The 26,980-nt window shown below is 37.1% G+C and overlaps 3 protein-coding genes across 7 annotated transcripts in view; 2 read left to right on the forward strand and 1 right to left on the reverse strand.

The window, feature by feature from the left end:
• The window catches only part of LOC107673032 (peroxisomal targeting signal 1 receptor-like), a 21,804-nt gene extending 6,507 nt beyond the window's left edge, over positions 1 to 15,297 (forward strand). For 2 of the 4 annotated variants that reach the window (XM_016466457.1, XM_016466458.1), the window contains 16 exons: positions 3,232 to 3,389; positions 3,720 to 3,758; positions 3,874 to 3,991; positions 4,068 to 4,211; positions 4,441 to 4,531; positions 4,848 to 4,938; positions 6,964 to 7,086; positions 8,505 to 8,615; positions 9,149 to 9,232; positions 9,327 to 9,446; positions 10,524 to 10,667; positions 10,797 to 10,867; positions 11,673 to 11,894; positions 13,812 to 13,977; positions 14,077 to 14,234; positions 14,308 to 15,297. In XM_016466457.1, the coding sequence (XP_016321943.1) occupies positions 3,276 to 3,389; positions 3,720 to 3,758; positions 3,874 to 3,991; positions 4,068 to 4,211; positions 4,441 to 4,531; positions 4,848 to 4,938; positions 6,964 to 7,086; positions 8,505 to 8,615; positions 9,149 to 9,232; positions 9,327 to 9,446; positions 10,524 to 10,667; positions 10,797 to 10,867; positions 11,673 to 11,894; positions 13,812 to 13,977; positions 14,077 to 14,234; positions 14,308 to 14,548 (2,037 nt within the window). In that variant the 5' untranslated portion in view covers positions 3,232 to 3,275 and the 3' untranslated portion in view covers positions 14,549 to 15,297. The remainder of the gene's footprint in view (positions 1 to 3,231; positions 3,390 to 3,719; positions 3,759 to 3,873; positions 3,992 to 4,067; positions 4,212 to 4,440; positions 4,532 to 4,847; positions 4,939 to 6,963; positions 7,087 to 8,504; positions 8,616 to 9,148; positions 9,233 to 9,326; positions 9,447 to 10,523; positions 10,668 to 10,796; positions 10,868 to 11,672; positions 11,895 to 13,811; positions 13,978 to 14,076; positions 14,235 to 14,307) is intronic. The other 2 variants (XM_016466459.1, XM_016466460.1) reach the window with 2 other exon arrangements.
• Positions 15,298 to 15,742: 445 nt separating this feature from the next.
• LOC107673050 (uncharacterized) lies at positions 15,743 to 19,978 on the forward strand. 2 transcript variants are annotated; one of them, XM_016466486.1, is made up of 7 exons: positions 15,743 to 15,939; positions 16,142 to 16,300; positions 16,476 to 16,578; positions 17,361 to 17,956; positions 18,986 to 19,325; positions 19,587 to 19,666; positions 19,795 to 19,978. In XM_016466486.1, the coding sequence occupies exons 2-7, from the start codon at positions 16,163 to 16,165 to the stop codon at positions 19,885 to 19,887; spliced, it is 1,350 nt and encodes a 449-aa protein (XP_016321972.1). In that variant the 5' UTR covers positions 15,743 to 15,939; positions 16,142 to 16,162; the 3' UTR covers positions 19,888 to 19,978. The 2 variants fall into 2 exon arrangements, with proteins under 2 accessions (XP_016321972.1, XP_016321971.1); XM_016466485.1 differs by having other exon boundaries at positions 16,150 to 16,300.
• Positions 19,979 to 20,656: 678 nt separating this feature from the next.
• On the reverse strand, positions 20,657 to 26,358 carry LOC107672997 (guanine nucleotide-binding protein G(I)/G(S)/G(T) subunit beta-3-like). Its single transcript, XM_016466397.1, has 8 exons — positions 26,228 to 26,358; positions 25,939 to 26,084; positions 25,242 to 25,305; positions 23,230 to 23,392; positions 23,022 to 23,088; positions 22,703 to 22,904; positions 21,493 to 21,709; positions 20,657 to 21,371 (listed from the first exon to the last, which is right to left on the reverse strand). Exons 1-8 carry the CDS (start codon positions 26,282 to 26,284, stop codon positions 21,265 to 21,267), a joined length of 1,023 nt encoding a protein of 340 aa, XP_016321883.1. The 5' UTR covers positions 26,285 to 26,358; the 3' UTR covers positions 20,657 to 21,264.
• Between the last annotated feature and the right edge of the window lie 622 nt (positions 26,359 to 26,980).

Below are 26,980 nucleotides of genomic sequence, written 5' to 3' on the forward strand. Positions count from 1 at the left end.
AATACAATTCTAAGGCATGAAAAATAGGGATTTTATTTGCCCTTAACCCTGTTATTTTTTTGTCAGTATTAAGGTGCGTTCACTGATTCTACCTTCTCTCTTTTCCATCTCATTCTTTTCTTTTGAACTGAGTTGGCTACACATGCTTACATTCATAAATTTAAACTTTATTTCTAATTTATTTCATGAATTTAACTTTATTAATTTTCACAATTATTTATTCATGTCACACACACCTACCTAGTGCCTTTTGACTTAAATAAAAGACGAGAGTGGTAAATGTTACGGACACATTATCATCATGGAACTGTTCAGTCTATTATTGATTTTTATTTCCACTTCACTTTTATCCAAAGAGACGGAACTATTTGCACTGTATTTATCAATGGGACAATATTCATACAATACTAATAGGCTACCTAGAAATAATCTGTCAGCATACTGTAACTCGCATTAAAGGGGTCACTTGCAAGTCGCAGCAGCACGAATTATGTGCCCAGCAAAATCTGATTAAAATATTATGCGTAATTAACAGTGAGTGGTGGTTTCAGACATTATAGTGCCGCACTCGTACTGACTCTTATTCTGCCTGAAAGGATGAAAAGGCCGTACTGAAGGCGGAGCGATTCGACCAATCAGATGAAAGGAGCGTTTCAGCGCCACCCACACGTGCGAATGAAATACTGAAGCCATAAACCGATTTTTAAACCCCAAACGAAAAATGAGAAATCGAGCCAAAATCTAATTTTCCGTTTGTTAAACTAAACGGAAAAACGAATAAACGAGCCGTTTTTCCATTTCTCGTTATTATATTCCAAATAGGAGATGAAATGATCAAAACGTACACGGACCTACACGGATTAATTTTCTGAAGACAGTCGGATTCCTTTAGAAATACAGTGATATAAAAACACCCGCACCGGGTTTCGATTTTGAAACGTGCAGTGCTCATGTTAATTCAACAAAGTCAAAGCCTTTTGGAAAATCTATTTGTGGCAGTCAGTAAATCAATGTATGGGAAACAGCCTCACTTATGCTAACGATTAACTACGCTAACGGCGATGTTTATTTCAATCCGACATTCAAATTAAAATATGCAATAATATTCATAACGGAAGATCTAAATATTAAAAATTAAAATGAAACTTACCTACTTTAACTCTTTCATCCAGGTGTTGGTCTTTAAAGTGTTTTGTTAGTTTGATGCGTTTCCTCCTCTTGAGGTCGCCATGTCTCAGTGCTTTTATGAAGAGGATAGCTTTCTGGTAGCGCATCAAGAACCGGGTTGACCGGGTACTCGGTACCACCGGTACTTAAAAAAAACCTGGTACCGTAACGTTTCGATTTTTTTAGTACTGACTTGGTACCGAAGTACCGGGTCTTTTGACAACACTAGATGGAGTATTTCTGTGCCAAAGACACTCCTTCAGGGTTCCCAAGTTTCTGAAAGTTTTTTCAAGTATGGCCCTGTATGACATCATAAAGAGCGCAAATCCTTGTATGGGCACTTCTCCCGAAAGAGCGCGCGCTCACATCAACCAGAGCGAGAGCAAGAGTTGCCCATCAACGTGCTTCATTTGGGTTACAGAAGTCATCAGGATCCGATTCTGGATCAAACGTATAGGCCTATGGCTGGATCTGATTTTTAGCAATAGTTTAAGTCAATAAAGTTTTTGTTCCCGTTTTATTTATGTCAATGTCACAGCTTGCAGACGATCGCTATGCAAAAGCTGCGCATGCTCGTGACTCTTTAGCATTTTTAAACATTTTTTAATGTTTTTTTAATTAAAAATTTGTTTTAAAGAGAATAGCTATTCGTTATATTCATATATTTGTTTCGAAGAAAATTCGTTATGAAGAATATTCCTTAAAATGAGAGAAATCACTGATATACTTAATTTATTTTACATTCTTTGACTGCAGAAAAAAAACTATTAGTCTAAAACCATTTAACTTTGCAATGTTAACTTATGAAATAAAAGAAACATCACAACAAGATGTGTAATTAAGAAAAAATATTTGACAAAATTAACAATGAAGTATGTTTGATAGTGAGTGCATCTCCACTGCAAAGTGGCATATACAATCGCTGGTGTCAGTCGCAAATATTAAACCTGTTTAAAAAATCTTTCTGAATTAACTAAAGATTATAATCTTTAGACACCACACACTACATGACTTTTTCTGCTGACTGCAAACAGCGACTGAGCCCAACTGGAACAGACCGGATCAGACTGGGCACGATCAGTCATCAAGACTAAAATACATTCATAATCGGCATGACAGTTGTGTAGAGTGTTCTCGCCTTAAGATGTGTAAAAGAGGCCAAGAATGCCACTCTCAGGGGCACTGTGATGATTCTGGTAGTTTACTAGGGCTACAACCTTTGGGTTGCCAGTCTAGACTAGTGGCTCTCAATCAAGGGGCCAGGGCCCTCTTAAAATGACTTAAAATGTTTTAAATTAAGACAAAATAATAAAAAAAATAGGATAAAACACCTACAAATCAAACAACATTTTAAAAGTTAAATTGATAAAATGGGTATCTTTTTTTATAATGAATATGCATTTGTATTGGGTATTAGTGAGTAAAAATATTTGTAAAAAAATGAATCCTCAATCTTTATCCAGAAAATCGTTAACAACTGGAAGAATAGGGTAAATACATTGTAAAACAAGCTGGAAGCTGGGAACCCTGAACAACTTAAGGTTGGAATACACTATATATGACTTTAGCCCAGATTTTGCACTGATTTACAGTCTGTTGAGAGTCAGAGTCACTCTGCAGATTTGAGTTGGCAGATTTCGCGTAGTGTTAGTGTATGATGGTCACAGACTTTTTTAAGCTTCAGACTATTATTACATCAAGTTGGAGAATAGCACATTTGATATTTTGAGCAGATTTTAGAACGCATGTTGTTTTCATTTGTCACACGTCTTCTAGCAACAAGGTACGTGTTTATTGTGATCAGAATGACTTGAAAGTCGGCAAGTGTGTGGTGCCTAGTGTTTTAAATTCTGTTTAGGTTTTATAAGTCATGTGATTAATTCCAACATGTAGAGATTAATATAAGTGTTGAAAACAAAACTATGGCTGAGGGGCCTTCAAATATTGTTTTGGACAATGGGGGTCAAAAAGATTGAGAACCACTGGTCTAGACCCTGAACCACGTTACTACTGTCACTTTTATAACAACATACCAGCCAATGATGATATTATGTTTACCTGTAGATATCTCAAGGTGTTCGTTTGATCCAGCTTGACGGTGTGTTGCCATGGCGATGCGGGAGTTAGTGGAGGCAGAATGTGGGGGAGCCAATCCCCTCATGAAACTGACTGGTCACATGACCCAAGAGGGAGGGGCTTGGAGACACCGATCAACACCCACTGTAAGTTACTGAACATTTTCTTTATAATCATGACAAAATATTTAGGGCCGGAATGACATGTCGATGTCTATAACATAAATACATGATTTGTGTGGAGTGTGTTGATGCGTCACACTGTTTAAGTTAATCCCCAATGATGCCAGCTCTTCGGCATTCTGAAACTTGAGACTTTCTGGAATAAAAGAATAGTTTAATTAATCTTCTAATAAAAAGGAAATATATAAATCAGTAGATTAATAGATTGAAAAAGAATTGTTAGTTGCAGCCTTACAAATATTAAAATAAAATTAAATGAATATTAAAAAGCTTCTTTTTCCCTTTCCCCCATAGATTCCTCCTACTCCAATTGAAATAGCCACTGAAGAGGAGGTGTGTATTTTGGTCTTTTGGATGTTTCAATATTTCAATGACCTGATCAGTTGCCGAGGTCGAATAGTCTTCTGTGTGCTTACTGTTATGACATTCTGTTGTTTTTTAATTCTAGCTGGTCAGTGAGTTTCTACAGGCCCCACAACGTCCTCCTCACAGTTTTGATATGGGTCAGCTGCTGGAGGAAATGCAGCAGATAGATCAGCAGAGCTACAGACAGGCTCCACAGAGGGGTAGACTGCACAAACACACATATAGACTGATTTGAACACTTTTCAGTGTGCTATAATTATATGTTTTCTTTCCCAGCTCCTGACGTGGCTGCCTTGGCGCTGTCTGGCGATTGGGCGGCAGAGTTCCTGTCTAGTGCTGACTCCACCTCTTCTTCTGGACAAGCTGGTCTGGATCCAGCTGATGCTGATTGGACCAGAGAATTCATCAATGAAGTGGCAGGTTAATATCAATTTGAAATGTATTTTAGCCCAGATTTTATCCCTTTTTTAAATTTAGGATGCCATCAGGTTTATTATAATGCCATTAGATGCCATTGGATGTCATTAGGTGAGGCTGATGATTCTTCACTCATCTTTGCTCAGCCATCCTTTCATTCTCCAAAGCTTCACTCTTTCTGTTGTCTTCTACTATACCTCCAATATTCAGTTCCCTTCCTCCTGTCTTATAGACCCTGGCCGCTGGGCAGAGGAGTACCTGGAGCAATCAGAGGAGAAGTTATGGCTAGGAGATTTGGGAGAAAGAGAACAGGACAAAGAATGGTATTTTATATACCTTTTAAGAAGAAGAATTTAGAAAGTCTGGGCATATTAACAATATACACTACTGTTTGGGGTCAGTAATTTGGTATTTTAATGCTTTTGGAGTCTTTTGTGCTCAGCAAAACTAGATGTATTTGATTAAAATTACAGTAAAGGGAATAGTTAGAACTTCATTGACAAAAATTGGAGTGTTTATTGCTGTAATTGTTTTGCTCCACAATTTGAAGATGTAATGAAAGTTATGACATGTTAAAACAATTCGGTACTAGCCACCAGCCATTATATTCTTGATTTAGTATATTTTTTATCCTGTCAGGACGCAAGAATACCAGTCAGGTGAAGAACTACGGCAAACAGCAAATGAACTCCTTGCCAAAGTGGATGACCCTAAGCTACAGAACACAGAGGTGAGAGTAAGAGGATGGTTTAAGGGTTTAAGTGTTCTTTGAGCTGCATCTGATGCACTTTAGTCAAAGTCACTACATGCAGAGATATATTAAAGGGGTCATATGATGCGATTTCAATTTTTCCTTTCTCTTTGGAGTGTTACAAGCTCTTGGTGCATAAAGAAGATCTGTAAAGTTGCAAAGACTAAAGTCTCAAATCCAAAGAGATATTCTTTATAAAAGCTGTTTCCTGATCCTGGTAGAGTAGACTACAATGCCGGCTGTTCTGACTCACAGACTGTAAGTAAGTTTTTTATATTTAAAGAATTTGCCACTGATGATTCAAACGCGAGTTTTGAGCAGTGTAGAGTAGTGCTTGTTGTTTGTCATTTCTCCGATTACAAATGCAGACATGGTTTTATGTTTACACGGCGCGATGCAACGCAGCGTGTAAAAAGACAGTATAAGTCATTATAATCCGTAATTATGTCCCCACTGGATGCAACAAATGCCTCATTTATAATAGGTTTTAATGTTTTTGTCTCGTTGCTCCGGCCGGGACAAGGCCTCACAATATGGCAAGGGGCGTAACATTTCCGTCACATGCTTGAGGTATTCGGCCAATCACAACGCACTGGATAGCTGGCTAATCAGAGCACACCTCACTTTTCAGACCGATGAGCTTTGTAAAAAATCAACGCGTTTCAGAAAGGCGGGGCATAGAGGAGAAACAATAATGTACAGTATGTGGAAAATAATGTGTTTTTTGAACCTTAAACCGCATAAACACATTTCATTACACCAAATACACAAAATAATGTTCTTTTTAGCATCATCATATGACCCTTTTAAACAAGCATACAGATATTGCACCTAAACACAAATTGTAAACAACAGATAGTTCCGCTTCTAAATTAATATTCGGTTTATAATGAATAGTCCTTTCTATGTGTTGCTTGGCAACCGCAAACAGAGATAATGAACTATATTAGTTGGTAGAAGAATAGTTTATTCTGTAACTGTTTATTGAACATTGGTGTCTTTAATCATAAAAGCAGCAAGCCACTTAAATCTAAGAGTTGCAGTAAGAGTGTTTTTGGCAATCACTGTAAAATCACTGTAGCACATGGCATATTATTGTATTAAATGCTGCAGCAAAGGTACTTTAATTATTTTTTTTTTTTCAGGATGTTTAACTAAAGTTGATCCATTTCAGAATAAATCTGCTCTGCTTTCATCAATGCCACATCACAAAATTGATCTGCCACAAGGGATCACTTAAAGTTTACCCAGAAATTAAAATTGGCTAAAAATGTACTTACCCTCAGGCCATCCAAAATGTATGTTTTGTTTCTTCATTGGAACAGATTTGGAGAAATTTAGCATTACATCACTTACTCCCTGCAGTGAATTGGTGCCGTCAGAATGTGAGACCAAACAGCTGATGAAAACATCAATTAATGTCTTGTGAAGTGAATAACTGTGTGTTTGTAAGGAAAAAGGCCATGCCCTGTTGTCCTCTCATTAAAACCCACTAGCCTATTTGTTTCGAATTGTTTTGGACTGATTTTGCTTGCAAACAGTGCTTGACATATGCATATTTCTTTACTGAGTCAGACGAGATGACTTTTTCACCTGAGAAACTTGTACTTTGCACTTCTGGGTTATATTTAGAAAGGTTAAAGTTAATACATGAACCTATTTAGGTTCATTTTGAACCTAAATTGTGGTTGTGACTTGTGGTAGATGATAAAGTGATGTGACATTGTTCATGTTTTCATGGGCATTTCTTTACTTGCTCATATTTCTCTCTCTTTTTCATTTAACTCTGCTCATGCTTTGTCATATAATTTGGGATACGTTATGCCTTTGGCCGTTATTCCGTCCTCCTTGTGATCTACTTGTGCCTGACCATAACTGTCAAGAGGAAACCACTGGTGGACTTGTGTGTGTGTGTATGTGTGTGTTGAATTCATCGCCAATGTGTTTCCTGGTAGCAGTAGATGTGTAATAGCTGTTGTTGTTGTTGTTGTTGTTATTGTGTAGTTCCTGCGGTTCATTAGGCAGATTGGCGAGGGCAGTGTGACTGTGGAGGACAGAGCAGGAAAAGAGAACACTGATAGAGCACAGGCCAAGGAGGCACAGCACTGGGCCTCCAGCATTAACCAGGTACGAGCCCTTCCCAGCTCCTCCTATGAGGAAACACCATGAAGGGTGACACTGCAGTCCCTTGGCAACCATCTTGGCTCTTCTCAAGCTGCTAGCCAACATTAGCCATAACTGCATAGCATACTGTAAATCCTTGCCAATGTGCACTGCGGGGTTTTAAATAATTACCCAAGAGAAATACAGTTTTGGATAGCTAAATTTGTTTTAGAGACTGGATTCTGTTTATACAGTGGGGTCTGAGACCACGTGTAAAATTTGGGATTCAAAATCTAATTTCATCTGTTATTTGTGTATATAATATAATATAATATCAGTTATTCTTTTTTATTAATACTTTTATTCACCAAGGATTTATTAAATTCATTAAAAGTGACAGTGAAGACATTTATAATGTAACAAAAAATTCAATAAAATACCTTTTCTTTCAATTTTCTGTTCATCAAAGAGTCCTGAAAAAAGTATCATGGTTTCTACAAAAACATTAAGCAGCAAAACTGTTTTCAACATTACTAACAATTAGAATTGTTTCTTGAGCACCAAATCAGCATATTAGACAGATTTATGAAGGATATGACACTGAAGACTGCAGTAATAGCTGTAAAATTCAGCTTTGCCATCTCAGGAACAAATTGCATTTTAAAAATGTATTAAAATAGGAAAGTGTTATTTTAAATTGTAATAATATTTCACAATATTACTGTTTTGTTTTGTTTTTATCAAATAAAAGCAGCCTCGGTGAGCATATAAAACTTCTTTCAAAAACATAAACTTACTGACTCAAAACTTTTGAACTACAGTATTTTTTTATAAAATTCTATCTGTTTATTCTTAATATTTTATTATATATTTATAAACTGTTTTTAGATATACAATTAAAATATAGTTAAAATATTGAAGTTTTAATGCAGTTTATAACAAAGCATTATGATGTAAAAGGAATAAGAAATATTGAAGGTTCTGTAACATTTCAAAGTAATTGATCAAATATGTGGAGTTAATGCTTGAGTTTTCACTCAAAATCACTCAAATATTACCCTGATCGTATAAATATGTATTAAATTAGAAAAAGCATTTTCACTAGTGGTCTGAGACTTTTGGACCCCACAGTTGGTCAAGCCAAGTTTTTTGAAAGGAAAAATCACAATTGTCCAGGACCAGGTCTACACTGTGGTTGGAAACTGTTTCTAAAAAACATTGTTTATCCTATGGTTCAAACAAGCAATAGTTTAATTGCGATATTTCCTTCTTCCTTTTGTCATGGACCGTCATCATGACTTTTTCCCCTGAAATCCCTCTTGATCCCATCTTGATACCTTTTAACTTGCATCCATACCTACATTTCCCTACTATCCTTAACAATCCCACACCAAACACATAATGTCCCACCCTGTACCCTCTGTCCCATACTGGCTACCCAGTTCCTGGAATCAGGGAAAGGGACTGTGCAAGTGGAAACGCAAGAAGGCAAAGAGATGAATGACAAAATGAAAGCTAAACAGGCAGAGCAGTGGGCTACTATCGCCAGGCAGGTAGGACCCTGATCACCTGGCAACAGTGATGCAGTAGTCCTGCAATTTCTGTTCTGTCTGTTTTCAGGCTTGTCATTTTCGTTATGTTAACTAGCCCCTGCTGACCAAACCTTTTTTGCCTTGAAGAGAGCAAACTGTTGCTTTAATTTAATAGTGCTTTTAATGTAATTATCGCTGCAAGACACCAGGACTGTAGAGCTAATGCCCTGCTCACACTGCTTTTCATTTGTGCCCAGCTACTGAAACCACTTTGACTTCCTGCAATAGTGAAGGTACTCTGAACATTGCTTGCTATTTTTAAAATAGAGAGGAAAGGAAAGATGGATGAATGAGGGTGAGATTTTATTTTCTTCTTCTGTCTGTCTCCCAATCCCTCTTTATCTTTTTCCATTACATCCTTTCTTTATTCCCCCACTCTCATTCATCACAATATGTTGTCTTTTTCCCCTTTAGCTGAGTAGTTTAAGCATTTGCAGGCTCTGTGATGTGTCATTGAGGCTGCTAACAGCCTGGCATGTCGCTGTGCTTGGTAGGTTTCGGCAGAATCTGCAGAATCTTGGGTAGATGAGTTCGCCGCTTACGGGCCAGACTTCCAGCAGGCCAAAGCAGCGGTTGAGGTGAGACAGACTGCACACTTGCACATGTTTACATGAACTTCAGTGTGATACTGTATTCACTGGTGCTTGTGTGTTGATATGTGTGTGAGTTCAGAGTGATGTTGATTTCTGGGAGAAACTCCAGCAGGAGTGGGAGGAAATGGCGAAGAGGGATGCTGAAGCTCACCCTTGGCTCTCAGACTTCGATCAGATGCTCAGCAGCTCTTACGACAAGGTATCTGGTTAATGTACATCTGTGTCCATTCACAGCATGGATACTTCCACCTAATTAAAACTTTTGAGTCCTTTCCTAGGCTGTAGGCTGTACTTTATTACAGTTTATACAACAGTTGGTTCCAGTCTTTGGCTTCATTAGAAACTATTGTCATTGGCAGAGCAAAAATAGGCAGAAAAACTGGCAATATTGTGTCTAAAATGTAAGTTACTTGATATGAACTAATAATTTATTGAACTGTTGTTTAAAAGCAATGTCACCCTCACAAATCATGCTGTTACCTGTGGCCAATAGTCAGAAGAACAGCATCTTAAAAGTTGCATGCTATACATCCACTCTTTTCATACTTTCATTTCAAGTTTACATTTTCTGCACAAAAAAACTTTTTTTTTTTTTTTTTTTTTTTTAATGATTTTTTTAAATTGTTCAGATTCCAGAAACACTACTGTTCAAATGGTTTGGGATGATAAGATTTTTTTATGTTTTTGAAAGAAGTTTTGAAAGAAGCTCATGCTTACCAGGGCTGCATTTATCAAAAATACAGTGAAAACAGTAATTATTGTTAAATAATAACAATATTTATTGTTTTTTATTATATTTTAAAATGTGATTTTCCTGTAATGTCAAATCTGAATTTCCACCAGCCATCACTCCAGTCCTTAGTGTCACATGATCCTTCATTAATGTTTCTATTCTGCTGATTTGGTGCTCAAAAAACAGAGCACCATGCTGCTTAATATTTTATGGAAACCATTTTTTTTTTTTTCAAGATTCTTTCATAATTTATTTGAAATGTTAATATTTTGTTACATTATAAATGCCTTCACTGTCACTTTTGAACAATTTAATGCATCCTTGCTGAATATTTTTTTTTTTCAAAGAAAAACTATTTTTTACTAAGTTAACTAAACTTTTGAATGGTAGTATAATTCATTCACAGATAAATAATTTTTTTCAAAAAATAGCAAAAAAAACTAAACGAAACAAAAACCTGAGGAAAAATAATTTGTGACTAGTTACTTTAATGTTATATATAACGTTAAATTTATTGTGAATATGAGTTTACTTTTCTCCTAGGGGTATCAGTTTGAAGAAGACAACCCCTACCTGTCCCACGATGATCCGTTTGCTGAGGGCGTGAAGAGGATGGAGGCGGGGGACATTCCTGGAGCCGTACGTCTCTTTGAGAGCGCAGTTCAGAGAAAGCCAGACAACCAGCTGGTCAGACCCTCATACATATAATCCCCACATCCAAAAACTGATGATACATTTTGTCTCAAGGGATTCTAACTGTGTTCTGCTTTCTTGTTTGTCTTTGTGAAACACTGACTGCGTGTGATGATACTGCAGGCATGGCAATATCTGGGCACCTGCCAGGCAGAGAACGAGCAAGAGTTTGCTGCTATCAGCGCCCTCCGCAGGTGAGAAGTATAACCGCAGTCTTACTGTGCACAGCAGTTATAAAAGGGGTCATATGATGTTGCTAAAAAGAACATTATTTGGTATTTATTTATTTATTTATTTATTTTTTACCTTTATTTATATAGCGCTTTTAACAATACAGATTGTGTCAAAGCAACTGAACAGCATTAATTAGGAAAACAGTGTGTCAATAATGCAAAATGACAATAGTAAACACTAATTTTTCAGTTAAAGACAGTTCATCATTGAATTCAGTGATGTCAACATCCAGCTCAGTTCAGTTTAAATAGTATCTTTGCAATCATTTGCAATCAAGTCAGCGATATCGCTGGAAATGGAAGGCCAAACAAAGTAGTTTCGCTTTCCCAATGAAACACAGCGTCACGGGTGGGCTAGAGTGAGCGGCGACCGGTGGGCTTGAGAACAGCGCGGCCGGCGGATTCGACGAAGGAGCGTCCGGCGGGCTTGCGGCAACCACATGTGTTTCTTTGCGTGAACATTTGGGCGGCGTTATGCAAATCTTCCCACATCGTGATGTAGACATGTGGGGGCGTGTTCGAACGAGCCGTTTTAGGTAGGCATGGTTGACTCTTAACTTTTATAAAGAATATCTCTTTGGATTTGAGACTTTAGTCTTTGCAACTTTACAGATCTTCTTTATGCACCAAGAGCTTGTAACACTCCAAAGAGAAAGGAAACATTTAAATCGCATCATATGACCCCTTTAAGTTCTCTGAGACAAATCTGATTTATTAAAATACTGCTCCCACCTTTTTAAATTAATGTCTCAATTGTTGTTTTCAGATGTATTGAGCTGCAAAAGGACAATCTGACTGCTCTCATGGCTCTAGCTGTGAGCTTCACCAATGAGTCACTGCACAGACAGGCCTGTGAGACGCTTCGTGATTGGTTGAGGCACAACCCTAAATACCGGCATATCCTCGAGCAGCATGAACGAGAGAAGGAGCGGGAGGGTGTGAGGGAGAGGGAGAAAGAGAGGGAGAGATTTGGATCCCTCCTTCCAGAGTAAGCGGATTCTTGAATGCTGTAAAGAAATATTCTATACATGATGAGTGACACTACATTTTGTTGATTGCACCGGGTACACCACACTGAAATCTCATTGACTGAAATATGGCTCTTCCTGTACACAAGTTTGGGGTCAATACAAATTTTTAAAAGAAATTTACACTTTTATTTAGCAAGGACACATTAAATTGCTTGAAAGTGATTGATCAAAAATATTGATAACTTGATCAAAAGATAAATGCTGTTCTTTTGAACTTTCCATTCATCAAAGAATCCTAAAAAATGTGTCACAATTTTCACTAAAATATTAAGCAGCACGAGAAATATTTCTTGAGCAGCAAAACAGCATATTAGAATGATTTCTGAAAGATCATGTGACACTGGACACTGCAGTAATGGCTGCTGAAAATTAAGATTTACCATCACAGGATTACATTTTTGTTTATTCCTGAAAGGATTCATGTGGAAGTTGACAAATATTGGATATTATATTAAACATTTAGGAAGAATCTTAAAAAATGCAGTATGGACGAGCATCTTGAAAATAGAAGGCAACATTTTTGCGTTTAGTGTGGGTTGACAAATAGTTAGGACACAGTGTAAGTGTTACTGAAACACGGAGTGATGAGTCAGAATTATTTTACCCAAGACTTGTATTGAACCCAGAAGTCTGTTAAACCTTTTTCATGATTGTGCAGTACTGTGAACTGATCAGACGTGGAAGCAGCCTGTTTTCAATGCCTTTTTACATTAATGTGAGACATGCATAAGTGAGTGGACGGGGCATTGTAACCTAGCAACAGATTTACATTTGTCACCAATCATAAGCAGGCAGTGCTCTAAAAATACAGAGTCTTACACAAACAAAGGTGTGGAGTTCAATCTGCAGACAGCATTGTGGGTAGCTTGCAGCATATGCTCTGTTTTAATCAGTTGACAGTGCAGACATTAAAATAGTTTTTGTATGACTCAGGGATGATTATGAATTGTCTTTTGTTTTATTAAAGATTATTTTCCAAAATAAAATCTACTCACCATTTCGTTCCAGACCCACATGGCTTTTTTCTGTAGAGCACAAAATTAGTATTTTTGAACAATACTTGCTGTTTTGCTTCAAGTAAATTAAAGTGAATGAGGAAGTGATCTCTCAAGCTCCTTAATGACAAAAAAGTGTCATAAAATTGTCAATATGATTGTATTCCAAGTCTTTTGAAGCTATATGATAGTTTTGTGTGTCAGAAGGGTTTGAAACGACTTGAGGGTGAGTCAGTGATGCGAGTATTTAATTTTTTTTTGGGTGGACGACTACTTTTAAAGGTTTAGGTCTAACCCAAAAATGAAAATTCTGTCATTAATTACTCACCCTCATGTCGTTTCAAACCCATAAGACCTTCGTTCATCTTCACAACACAAATTATTTTTGATGGAATCTGATAGCTGTATGACCCTGCATAGACAGCAATGCAACTGAAATGTTTCCAAGTCCAGAAACGTAGCTGACACAGAACAGCATACGTTGTTTAGTCCAGTGGATATTCTCCAAAATGGCACTACAGGGTGATGCAGAGGAGATGAATTGTTGAATAAAGTCGTTTTTTTTTTTCTTTTGCGCACAAAAAGTATTCTCGTAGCTTCGTATAATTGCGGATGAACCCCTGATGTCACATGGATTATTTTACAGATCTCCTTGCTACGTTTCTGGACTTGGGAACATTTCAGTTGCATTGCTGTCTATGCAGGGTCAGACAGCTCTCAGATTCCATCAAAAATATCTTAATTTCTGTTGATGAACGAAGGTCTTATGGGTTTGAAACGACATGAGGGTGAGTAATTAATGACAGAATTTTCATTTTTGGGTGAACTAACCCTTTAAGTTAGAGGCTAATCCATTCTTTCACTTGTTCTTCCTCCTAGGGCACTGTTTAATGAAGTGCAGACGTTGTTTTTGAGTGCAGCGGCCGCTGAGCCCACATGGGTGGACCCTGAGCTGCAGTGTGGTCTGGGCGTTCTCTTCAACCTGAGTGGAGAGTATGACAAGGCTGTGGACTGTTTCACTGCCGCCCTGTCTGTGACGCCACAGGTTGGAGTCTACACATTGCTTGCTATATTCTGCTCATTTATACAGATTGTTCATCAGTGTTTTAGTTCACATTCTTCTTTCTCTCAACACTATGTGAAGGATTATCTGCTGTGGAACAAGTTGGGAGCGACTCTTGCTAACGGGAACCGCTCAGAGGAGGCGGTCGCTGCTTACAGGCGCGCACTGGAGTTACAGCCTGGATTTGTACGTAGCCGATATAACCTTGGCATCAGCTGTGTCAACCTGGGTGCACACAGGTTAGTAAGAGAAGGTTTCACCAGAAAGATCTAAAACACCACAATGAATGGCATCTCTTTATATCTCAATCAGGGAGGCAGTAGAGCACTTCCTAGAGGCCCTTTCTCTGCAGCGACAGGCCGCAGGTGATGGAGAGGGAGGTGCGAGTCGAGGGCCAGGTGCAGCAGTGACTGTGATGTCAGACAACATCTGGTCCACATTACGCATGGCACTGAGCATGATGGGAGAAAGCTCGCTTTATTCAGCAGCCGACCGGCGAGATCTGGACACTCTGCTTGCACACTTCTGCCAGAGAGAAGGAGAGACAGAATGAAGGATGGAGGAGATGAAGGAGCGCAGGAAGATAGAATGCGAGTGTGGAGAAGCCAGTTTTGGAGAGAAAACAACACGAGTGGAGGTGTACATTTCAACAGAGGCATGACTTTTAGAGGTGCTACAATGTGAGGAAAATAAAAAGAGAGAACAAAACGACGTTAATGGACAGACGGATGAACTGATGACTGTACTTGAGAAAAAGATGTTAAAAGGTCCATGGTACAAACTTGCTACGGTTTTTGTCACAAGTTTATGCTTACAGAGATTCTGTTATAATTTTTCCATTTTGTTAATCTTGAAGATTACGGTTCTTTCCATGGTCCTTATCAAAATTGCTCTCATATTTCTCAAATGGGGAAAGTAAGGCCCCTGCACTGTGAGCTCAAAATACTTGCCTCTGTTTGACACAGAGACGAGGTATGTGGAGATATAATTGTGTTCTACATCACTTTGGATCCTGTACAGAGTAACAGAAGTGATTTGCAAGCCTTAAAGTTATATTGGCAACTTCATTCATGAGTGACAGAAGGGCTGTATACTGAAAGACATGTCTGTAAGCACTATTTCTTATTGGATATTTGCTTTTGCTGTAAATTAATTTGCTTAATTGTAAATTCTACATGCCATATTGTGTATTGAATCATAATGATTAGTGTTTTGCATATAGCCAATTCAAATAGCTATTATGATCTATGTAATTCAAGCAATAAAGCTTTGACAAAAAGTGCTTGATAACTAATTAAAAAAATATTTGAAATTTGTTTAAAATGTTTTTTTTTTTTAAATAAAATTAACTAAGGAAAAATAATTTTCATATTTCTAAATATAAGTATAAAAATTATAAAAAAAAGATGACATACCTTTTTAATTTATTCAGCTTGCTATTAACAATAACCAAAATAGTAAAACTAAAATATACTTTCAACATGCTTTTCTATAAGTGGCGAATATTAATTCCTTCACTAAAACATATTTTTGAAAAAACAGAAGTCCGATTGTTTGCAGTGCGTTTTGACTGTTGAACTCAAAATATTAAAGAAGACGTCAAACAGTCAACTCCCGGCTGCTTGCTTGCTGTATTTCAAATCGCTGATACACGCCCAATAATAATGTATTCACAGTCTCAGCCAATCAGAGGCGTCGAGGCAGCAACTCGCGCGTTCACCCATTGGCCTGTTTAAAAATCGCCGCAAACACAGAGCGACCAATTTAAATGCTCTCGCTGGAGTCACACGGAGTTTAGATTGGAAGGCGACTGAAACATTTCTTTGTTGAAATCTGCTTTTGTTCGTACATAGACATATAAAACGTGACAAAGTTGATCTGATACAGCGTGGAAGATAAAAAGAACATATAGCGGACTGCACGTGGAACACATTGAACTTTAAGGTGAGTTTGTGTTTTGGACAATGACTTTGTCATGCTGCTAAAACGCAGCATGGCAAGAACTGCTACTTATTTATTAAATGGAATTAAGTGTTTTACGTGCGTACAATTTAGCAGTGTTCTGGAAAGCCAGCATGAGTTCAGAGTATTAGGGTTTTAACTAACGTTACTTTTTCTCTGCCTACCATGCATTTGTTTTCATAAACCGTGCAGCAAACAGTGTAAAATGGGTGCCAGTGAAAGCAAGATGTCTGTGGCATCAACCCCAAAGATAGACCTGAGCCAGCGGCCGAAAGCATCGCGTGTATCGAGACTCGCAGACCCGCGTTCACCGTCCTGTGTTATCGACCGCACACCTATACAGGTACAAACATACGGTGTGACAACACTTCTGTTTGAGTTTCTCTAATTAAAGTTTGATTACGTCGTGTGTCGTGAAGCCGGACTCTGGGAAGAATTATGCTAATTTTCAGATCCCATATGAACAGTGAGTGAGCAATTGGCAGAATAAGAGTTTAATTGATTGTATTTTCCTGTAGGTGGGCGTGGCTTACTCTCCTCTTCCTGTGGTGGAGTCAGTAGGGCCTGCATTTGTTGACCCCCGCTCACCCACACCTGGCGTTACTCGAACACCATTAAAGGGTAAGTGAAGTTTACTCCATTATTTGGAGTATTACATGTGGACTGTGATACGCATTCTTAAATCAGAATATTTAAACATGTTGAAAAGAGCTCAAGCTGAAAGCTAATTAATATTCATATGCTCAATCCTTTCTGTATAGAGTGCAGCAGTGCACTTTTTTTAATGGCCTTGGTTGTCAAAGTGTTTTTATATATATATATATATATATATATATATATATACATACAATCACTGGAAATTTAAACAAGACATGCTGGCCTTTTTGAATTGATATTAACTGGTATATGATACCGTTTTTATACTCGAGAGTTTATTTGGTAAACTCTTCTAAAAAAAATGGCTCTGTGCAAAGGTATTTATATTTATATATAGATATATTTATTTCTCTTCTTTAAGTACCGGAATCCCATGCGTCTGCTTGGTGCTATATTACAGGACTATGAGCCATTGAATTCTTTAAAAACTGAAACAAAACAAACACCACGTAGTGTCGATGAGTGCTCTGTACATCATTACAAACTGATTTTGAGCGTTTCATCAAAAAAAGAGAAAAATGTAGGATGGGACTTGGTTCTGTTCAGTGGTTGTTGATTGGATGGAGGCAGATCAGAATGCGAGTTTGCAGTTGATTGTAAGAAAGGGGTGGATTTATTGATTTAAAAATTATAAGGTAAAAAAAGTTTTTTTTTTTCTAGATGATGAATGAAATGAAACGCATGCATGGATGAACCATTTTCAGTCGTGACTCTTCAAGCTCCCAACTCCTTTGTCTCCTTTACAGTGAGTGTCACGTCTCTTGCTCGGCGGCTGAGCACCTTCTTTCTCAATGACGTCAAGTCTGGCGACTCTGTTTCTCCCCTTCCTCTGGTCTCCTTTACCAAACACCACCGCCTGCCCAATGGGAATCAGCAAAATGACGCAGGTCCCAGAAATCCTCTGCTTCCTCTGGTAAAATCCCAGAACTCATCCACCCTCATCGGACACACGGATGCTGTGTCCACCCCTGTGCTGTGCTCTCCTTCAGAGGCCTACGGCTCCATGTGCAGCAGCCCATTTGTGTTGATTGGACGCACGCAGGTGGAGGTGGATGCTGAGACCTCGCTGGAAGAGGCGGAGGATGCTCTGCTGCTTGGTGCTTCATCATTAAGAAAAGAGCTCAGTTTGAGTCTTCTTGCTTGTCGTGAAGGCGTTTACTCTTCTCTGGAGGAACATCCTCTGACTCCTCCTCCTGCTGAGAGCCAAGCGAATGAAGATCACTCCTGCGCACTCTTCTCAGCCCCACCACAATCCACAGAGTCTGAAACTTCCACTCCTGTTGTTGAAGCTGTCGTGACCTCGGAGGCAGTTGAGGACCCGTCCCAGACATCGGAAGAACAGGTTTGTTTTTGGGTTTATTGAAAGACTGTCTTTTTGGGTTTCTATCTACATTTTTAAAGGAATAGTTCATCATTTATCTGTATATATTCATAGTACACTACCGTTAAAAAGTTTGGGGGCAGTACAATTTATTTTTATTTTTTTATTATTATTTTTATTTTTTTTAAAGACATTTATATATTCAGAAAGGATACATTAAATTGATCGCAAGTGAAAGCAGAGACATTTGTTTCAAAATATTTCTATAGCAAATAAATGATGTTCTTTTGAACTTATTTATTAAAGAATCCTGAAAAAAGTGGAATATTTATAGATTGATAATACATTATTAATACATTAATAATATGAAATGTTTCTTGGGCAGCAAATCAGAATATTAGAATGATTTCTGAAGGATCATGTCACACTGAAGACTGGAGTAATGGCTGCTAAAAATTCAGCTTTAAAATATTTTAAATAGAGAACCGTTATTTTAGTCTAGATATATATGTATGTATGTATGTATGTATGTATATGTATATATATGTGTGTGTGTGTGTGTGTGTGTGTGTGTGTGTGTGTTCAAATAAATGCAGGCTTGGTGAGCATTAGAGACTACTTTAAAATCAAAAATGACTGAAAATCATTTAATTGCAGTAATTTTATATTTGTGAAAAACATTTTTAACATTTTACATTTTTATGCCTTTGATATGCATATAATTTATTTGGTTTAGTTTTTTTAAATACACTGAATAATTATATTCATTTCAAAGTTATTAAATTTATTTAAAAATAATAATTTGATGACATCTTAGTTTGTATTTGTGAAAAATTTATAATTTCATTTAAAAAAAAAAAAGAATGTTTAAAAAAAAAAAACGATGCATTTTAAATTGATAGTTAAATGGATGTTTTTGTTTGTTTTGGGACCAGTGAAAATTTCAGTACAGTTAGGAATCTGAACTGTTGGCCTGATTTGGCAAGCAGAAAAATTCCATCCTGTTGAATGCTGTGTGGGACTGACTGATGTGTGTCCTTCCTCCATCAGCTGGATGCTGCTCTTCCAGAGTCGAGCCATGAGCAGCCAGAGGAGAGCAAACCTCCCACACCTCAACCTGCTGTTGCCCCCAGCAAATCCAGCCCAGTGACTGACACCCAGGTTGAAACGGTCCAGTCCGGCATCCGTTGTCTGAAGTTTGACACCCGTAGCCCAAGTCAGGCCATTTTTAAACCCCAGTGGTTGGGTGTGGGCTTCGGGACCACTGGAGTCAGAGCGAGGAGGGTACAGGCGTGTGGAAAAACATCCATGTCCTCACCACTCTCCACCAAAAACACAGCCACAAATGAAAATAACAACATGGTTGTGCGTGCCAAACAGAGACCGAGAGGTGAGTGTGTGTCCATTCACCACACAGCATCAACATTTTTGTACAGCTAAAATAAGTGGTGGCAGATGATGCCAAAACTTGTTGATTTCAGAGTTTATAAATGTCTGCACCTGCTCTTACGTTAAAAGTAATGGATCGAAGACTAACAAAATGATCAATCTGAAGTGTATCCAAGTTATTTTTTTTCATCTTTTATTTTTTCCAAGTATGCACTTTTCTCAGTGGTTATAAACTAGGTTATTTACTTGTTTAATGTTACAGAAAAAGTTCTGATTGGTGAGGGCAGATCGCCTCTGCAGATCCTGAGGGAGGCAAATTCACCCAGAGACCGCAACTCCCAGGTAATCACACAGTTATTAGTCACTGGTTATATCTGAATCTCAGTGCTTATTTAACTATAGAGTGTTATGCAGTCATTTTCATCTGTTACACCTTCAAACTCTAAATGGATCTTCATGTCTTTCTTCAGATGAAGTTGAAAGTGTCCACCCCAGAAAAACAGAGATTCAGCCAGATGGACAGGAGAGCTCTGATTCTGTCACTTAACAAGGAGAACGAGTGAGACAAACTGAGCAGACCAGGATAAATCCAGCCAACACTATGTATATAATACAGTTTTATGCCTTAAACTACATGATCATTCTTTTTTTTTTTTTCTTATCTTTACTGTTTCTTTGTGTGTTTGTAAATAAACACTGTTTTAATGTAAATAAAATTTGCATTTTATTTGAGTTTTGTTTCTTTTAATCTGAATGTACTGGATGACATTGTTTTTCAGAAAAACCTGAATAGATCTCAGTCTTTGTCATTGATACCAGCTGTTCACAAAGCATGTCTAGTGGTGAAGATATACCACTACTTTCAGCCCTGCAATTATTGAAAAATAGACACTGTCAGCCAATTAGACTTCTTCACTCATGTTTAACTCGGATGACCACATCTTTTTAAAAGCATTGTTACTAATTTATCTGAACTATTTTTAACATCAAAAGAGTTATCCGATATCTGTGCGCTACTGTTCAAAAGTCTGAGGTCTGTAAGATAGATTGAGATGTATAGAGAGACTGTGTGTGTGTGTGTGCATACATATATATATATATATATATATAGATCAATTTAATGCATGCTTGCTAAGTAAAACTGACCCCATAAATTGTTGTATGTATATTATAGTGTATAATATATGCATTTGTTTTCGATTTCATCAGATATGAGAGATTATAAAATGTAATATGAAAAATCAGGTTTGTCATCGTAGTATTTTTTTATTGGCCCAAATGAGCAGAAAAAACAGATGACACTATCTGCACTATCAAAAAAATAATAATAATAGCAAATAACACTAAACTTAAAAAAAAAAAGAATCTTCCATCAGACGGTCTCACTAAAACTTATTTAATCTGCCTATAGTTTGTAAACCACATTTTTATAAAAGTTACAAATATTCTTTGTTAGACTTAAGTCATTGTATATTTGACCTTGTGCAACTATTTTGGCAACCTCTGTCTTATAGGTTTAATAGCACAGGATGCATTTAGATATCAGTAAGCTTGATCCAACTAGTGTTGAAAGTCTTATTTCATATGCTATTATTGATAATATGCTGTGACAGCCATTTGTTAATGACCCTATTCAAAAAATGACCTCACGAATCACCAAATAGGTAATGGCTTTGTAAATGCCCACTTTTGCACTTAGCAGTCCCTGAAAAACAAGTTTTCTGGTATTGCATGATTTCTTTGACAAGATTATTGTACAGGTCAGCCCATCTCTAAATGAGGTCTTCTTATTCACAATCTTTCTCGTTGTGATGGCACAACAAACATATCGCTTTCTCTCCCTACTTATACAACTACATCCCATAGTCCTGTTTCAGTTGTCCCTTTGCATTTAACCCTGTCTGACATATTCTGATTTTGCCTCCATTTGAGACAGAGCCTTAGTTCCAGATCTTAAGGAAGCTATCCCATGATCCTGTGCAGCAGGCCATTCCATCAGGTGTCACACCAATACAGCTCACTCTGTTGTCATGACCAGACAACACTCCTGTAAAGCACAAACACAGTTTTATTACAATTAATAGACAGATATGTTTGCATCTAAAATGTATTAGCTATCATTCTCCTGAAGGTGACATCTATCCTTGTATCTCTTTCCGCTGACATACCGACTCTCTCCGCCTTCAGCGAGTCCCAGATGTTGCAGTTGAAGTCGTCATAGCCAGCGAGGATGAGTCTTCCAGAGAAGGAGGGAGCGATGGAGGTCACGCCGCACATGATGCTGGAGTCCTGGTATGTGATGAGCTCCTGGTCTGAACGCAGGTCGTAGAGCTTACAGGAAGCGTCGTCTGAACCTGTGATCACTGCATTGCCATTGGGGAAAAACTGAAAAATGACACAGAGAGAAAAAAATGTAATTTTAAAAATATACTGCGAAACTCGCTGCCACTTTATGGTAGGGGATGCTATGAGTTGTGAGTGGTTGTTAGTGTGCAGTTGCTTGGTGGTTTCCAAGTTGTTCTGAGTGGTTACTTTCTAACCCGGGTTTATAAAGTATTTCTGGTCCCTAGAGATGGCTTGGGTTCCTTTCTCAATCTATAGGATTTTTGCTCTTTCTATAATGAAGTAAAACCACACCTCTCAAACTGCACAGTTTAACATCCTTCATGCTTGTAGTACCAACAGTGTGCTATAATCTACATACTGGACAAGTTAAATACACTAAGGCAGTGGTTTTCAACCAGTGGTTCGGGGCCCACTAGGGGACCTTGCAAACATCCAAGGGGGCCTCAAAATGACTTAAAGTTTTTTTTTTTATGTTTTAAAAAAAGGCTAAAACAACAAAAAATCACCCCCTCAACAACAGTTTTTTTCTTTGAAGAAATAGTCACATAAAATAAGTTAAAAAAAAATTACATTAATTTTGTAATAAATTAATACAAATTTAAAACTAAAACTATTTAAAAATATTAAAGTATTAAAACTGCTAAAAATAAAATAAAAGTTTTGTTAATTCTGAAATCAAAAATATAAATGTTAGATGAAAAACTTACTACCTTATTAACTGAAATAACTCAATTAAAAAGCTAAATATAAATATTTAATAACTAATAAAAATGACAAAGGCACATAACAATATTAGTAAAACCTCAACCATTTTTTTAATAAAAAAAAGGAAAAACAAAACAGAAAATATTAATAAAAACTGTTATAGTATATAAATAATACTAAACAACACTGCTTCATGGGTTGGATTAAGGGTTCAAATCCTAACGAACGAATAATAATAAAGCCTTAGCTAGCCCCATTCATTAAAAATGTAAGTAATCGATATTTCTGTGGTTATGGATTAATTACTGGCTTGCTGATTATTCTTACCCCAATAGCGTTGATGTCACTCTCATGACCTCCAAAGGTCTGTCTGCACTGGCCGTCACGGATGTCCCATAGTTTGGCTGTGTAGTCACAGGCTCCTGAGATGAAAGTGTTGAAGTCAGGGGCCACAGCCAGAGACATACAGTCACCCAGATGACCGGCGAACACGGTTTTCTGCGATCCCGTCTCAATGTCCCACAGAACACTGGAAAAACGCCAGAGGCCACGTTATTAAAGGAAATGAAATGAATACATCATTTGCAACAAACTTTTCTTTCCTATTTTAGTTTATAGCTATTAGGACAGTCTAAAGTGAATGTACCAGGTACAGTCTCCAGAGCTGGTAATGATCTCATTGTCATTCAGGAAGCGGCAGCAGGACAGGTAACCTGATCAGCACAAAACCCACAACAGAAATTCAGATCATATACAGTCAAAACAGAGACTTCAAGACACAGCTAGCTGACGTAAAATATTTCATTGGCTAGATATCGCTCTTGTATATTGCACACTGATTCACATATTCTCACCTGTGTGTGCTGCGAGCTCATGCATGACCTTCACGTTGCCATCTTTGCCCTTCAGGTTATAGATGGAGCACATGTTGTCAAGGCCTCCACACGCCACCATGTTTCCTGAAGGTGCGTACGAACATGTCATCACCCACGAGGACTTCAGTGGGATTGCATGCACCTAGACCACAATCAGGGATGATGGTTCATTAATTTTATTACGGTTTTATAGGCGAATGGTAATATGGGCCTCATTCATTAAACTTTCGTAAATATGAGTACATTCTGCGTAACTGGTTTGTAAAATGGACCTTCCCGAAAACTTTCCTAAGGATTCACAAACGCTTTGTCTATAATAAAGACAACATTTATTTTCACATTTTACTAACTGGCCATCTAATTAATTTTGTTATTATATTATTATCCTAAATAGTGCTATCAAAATGCAGTATCATCAGTTTGCCTAAAAGAACACAAAACATTCGGATGTTTTTTACACACTGTTTACACATTGTTAAGAGCAGGTATACAATCCCCCCCCATATCAACTAACATTTTGAAAATATGAACACTTTCATGAACAACTAAATAACGAATTAAGATTTACTGTTTGTGTATATATATATATATATATATATATATATATATATATATATATTAGGGATGCACCGATATGAAAATTTAGGCCGATACCGATAACCGATAATTCTTTAAATGTGAAAGCCGATAACCGATATGTTGGCCGATAAATCTAAATCCAAATTTTTGAGAGCCTGATTACCAAAAAAGTCTCACCATTAAAAGCCATTAAACACTTCAACATAAATCAAACATAAAGCAGCCTTACAAATAAATAAAATAATGCTTAAATAATGCAAACAATTCACTGGACAACATTACTTAAAGGCACAATATGTCATTTTCGCCACTAGAGGGCGCATATTCAAAATAAACAAATAGACAAAGGCGTAGTTTGATGACGCCGTGACTGAGTGTGGAATCATGGGAGTTGTTTATTAACGTGGTAGAATGAAGCAGGGTGAGGCTGAAAGCCGTCGAAGTGAAATGAGGCCGCTGAACGAGCGTGACACACGGCTCGAAAGCAGCAGAGCTTTTATTATGCCACAGTTGACCATTTTCGCTCCCTCCGGTCGTGCGTATGTGGGAAAAAAAAGCAGCGCTGTTTTATCATACTAGATACATTTAAAAGTTCTGTTATAATGCTACTCTGTGCGGTCGTTACCGGTCTATTAAAACGCACAGCATATTAAAGCGTCTTTGGAGTTTCTACAAAACAAAACCGGAAATCGAGGGGTTATGACGTCATTGGCAGGCGACACAATGACACTATGGACACGGTCCGTGTCACTAGTTAAAAATGCTTATTTAAACATTCTGCGAAACATTTGGGATAATGTAAGTACACAAGTCAGCAAAATATATAACACTGTTCTAGTGGTTTTTGGATATTTAAAAAAAAAAATCTTACATATTGTGCCTTTGTGTAAAAAACAAAAAAAATCAAAAATCATGTGCCATGAAAAAATTAAACCGAATAACCTTCGCACCATATGAAATTATTTTTAATTAAACCATATTTTTGATGAAAATAATAAGATACAAATAAAAGTGGTGGCTGAAACACGGCAAATGTGCAAGAGGGAGATGTACACTGAAAAAAATAGTGCAAGTTAATTATTTTTCATTGGCTCAAGGTAAAAAATATAGATGTGAATCATTACCCTAAATTTTATTAATTGGATGAATAAAACATTTTTTTTCAGTGTACATCTCCCTCTTGCACACAATGTGACCACTGGCAGGTACTGATGTTCTTAATAGCCTTCACCAGAAATTATTTGCATTTAAATGTATGTGACAGCAGCTTCAATTTAAAGCAACAGATTTTGTAATTTGTTACATCTGTAACAATAGATAACGATAGATTGTAATGATAGGCTGAATGATTTTTGGTAGCCAAGGACTAAGATCAGACCTATGAGAATTTACATTTAAAAACATTTCAGTACCTTGTTAGTGGTGCAGCTGTCCCATACAATCAGTTTACCATCTTGAGATGCACTGACACACAGTCTGAAAGACAAAAAGAAACATCAGGTTAGAAAATAAGTGTTCTGGTTTATTTTAGTATTATTTCTATATTATTATAGTATTTATTAACATTTTGAATTAGCATTTATTTTCAATTTTCATTTTAGCATTTTTGTTAGGCACTATTTTTATATCAGTTTTAGTTATAGTAATTGTAGTATTTCAACTTGGTACTAAAATTTAATTTGACCTTTTTTAAGTTAAACTGTAACTTTAAATCTTATATTTATATTTTGATATGTTATTAGCGTCATTTTAATACATAGAACCACATCTAGTGAATAATATTTCTAACACCACCAAGTTTAGAGGTTTTATTTTACACCTGGACCAAATGCATAAATGTAAAAATAAAGGTATGAAAAGACTAAAGCAGTTAATTCAGTGTTGGTCTCGAGTGAATTTACTATAAAAAAATAAAAAAAACATGTACAAAAGTTCTGATCCCCTTCCAAGCCTTCCAGCCTCCTTTTATTAAAACGACCTTACTGATACATCTGATTCATACATAAAGAACATCTTTTACGTGTATCCATCTCCTTGAATATATCCGTTTACATAATCATTCATTTCACTAATATGACTAGTTGTTTTTATTTGCATATAGATGCTTACTTTGAGTCTGTCCCCCAGTGCAAGGCATAGATTTTGGCCAGATGTCCTCTCAATGTCTTTCTGATCTTTAGCTGGACACGTCCCACAACAGCTGTCCCCGCCACATGATCCTGCAGCGTAAGGTCCTGCACTGCTTTACGAGCCGCCTGTAGAGCTCAAAACATACACATAACAGCTGATCTAGAACTGAGAATCAATCTGTGATATTCTGTAAAGTTACATAGATGTTTGTAGAGTTTGACCAAAAACAATAAATCTTAGTTTTATCAGACATATTCTTGACACTAACAGTAATCTCATCCTTCAGGCTCTCCGCCTCCTTTCGCAGTTGCTCCATTTCACCCATGGCAACAGTAGTTAGGCACGGTCACCCACAGTTACAGAGAGGAAGTGAGGTCAGTAGAGCCAAGAGAGTGCTGGGGGAAAACTCTCCTAAAAATTAATATACATTTCATTGTTACATCAATTTATTTTACTGCTTGTGGGAAGAGCTTGTTGTTGCTTTCACTGTTATATATCTTCAGTTCCCTCATTCAACATCTATTTGCAATTTAAACTCCCTTCGACCTGGTCGAAGTTAGCTCATAAATGTGACTCTGGACCACAAAACCAGTCTTAAGTCGCTTGGGTATATTTTTAGCAATAGCCAAAAAAACATTGTATGGGTCTAAATTATCGATTTATTTTTAAGTAAAGATCATGTTCCATGAAGATATTTTGTAAATTTCCTACCGTAAATATATCAAAACTTAATTTTTGATTAGTAATATGCATTGCTAAGAACTTAATTTGGACAACTTTAAAGGCGATTTTCTCAGTATTTAGATTTTTTTGCACCCTCAGATTCCAGATTTTCAAATAGTTTTATCTCAGCCAAATATTGTCCTATAACAAAACTTTCCATGCATTAATGGAAATCTTATTTATTCAGCTTTCAGATGATGTATAAATCTCAATTTCAAAAAATTTAACCTTATGACTGGTTTTGTGGTCCATGGTCACAAATACATTATATACATCTACAGCACATTAGTTTTTGGGT

Source organism: Sinocyclocheilus anshuiensis, unplaced genomic scaffold (assembly GCF_001515605.1).
Source record: "Sinocyclocheilus anshuiensis isolate Anshui unplaced genomic scaffold, SAMN03320099.WGS_v1.1 scaffold248, whole genome shotgun sequence".
Taxonomy (NCBI): domain Eukaryota; kingdom Metazoa; phylum Chordata; class Actinopteri; order Cypriniformes; family Cyprinidae; genus Sinocyclocheilus; species Sinocyclocheilus anshuiensis.

Bases quoted from the DNA above. Each gene is read 5' to 3' on its own strand.
- LOC107673050 (XM_016466486.1), top strand. From the start codon at position 16,163: ATGGGTGCCAGTGAAAGCAAGATGTCTGTGGCATCAACCCCAAAGATA. The intron at 16,579-17,360 runs GTAAGTGAAGTT...TCTCCTTTACAG, and splicing joins TACTCGAACACCATTAAAGG to TGAGTGTCACGTCTCTTGCT. The intron at 19,667-19,794 runs GTAATCACACAG...GTCTTTCTTCAG, and splicing joins CCAGAGACCGCAACTCCCAG to ATGAAGTTGAAAGTGTCCAC.
- LOC107672997 (XM_016466397.1), bottom strand. From the start codon at position 26,284: ATGGGTGAAATGGAGCAACTGCGAAAGGAGGCGGAGAGCCTGAAGGAT. The intron at 23,393-25,241 runs GTACTGAAATGT...ATTGTGGTCTAG, and splicing joins ACAGCTGCACCACTAACAAG to GTGCATGCAATCCCACTGAA. The intron at 21,710-22,702 runs GTAAGAATAATC...GTCATTTTTCAG, and splicing joins GTGACATCAACGCTATTGGG to TTTTTCCCCAATGGCAATGC.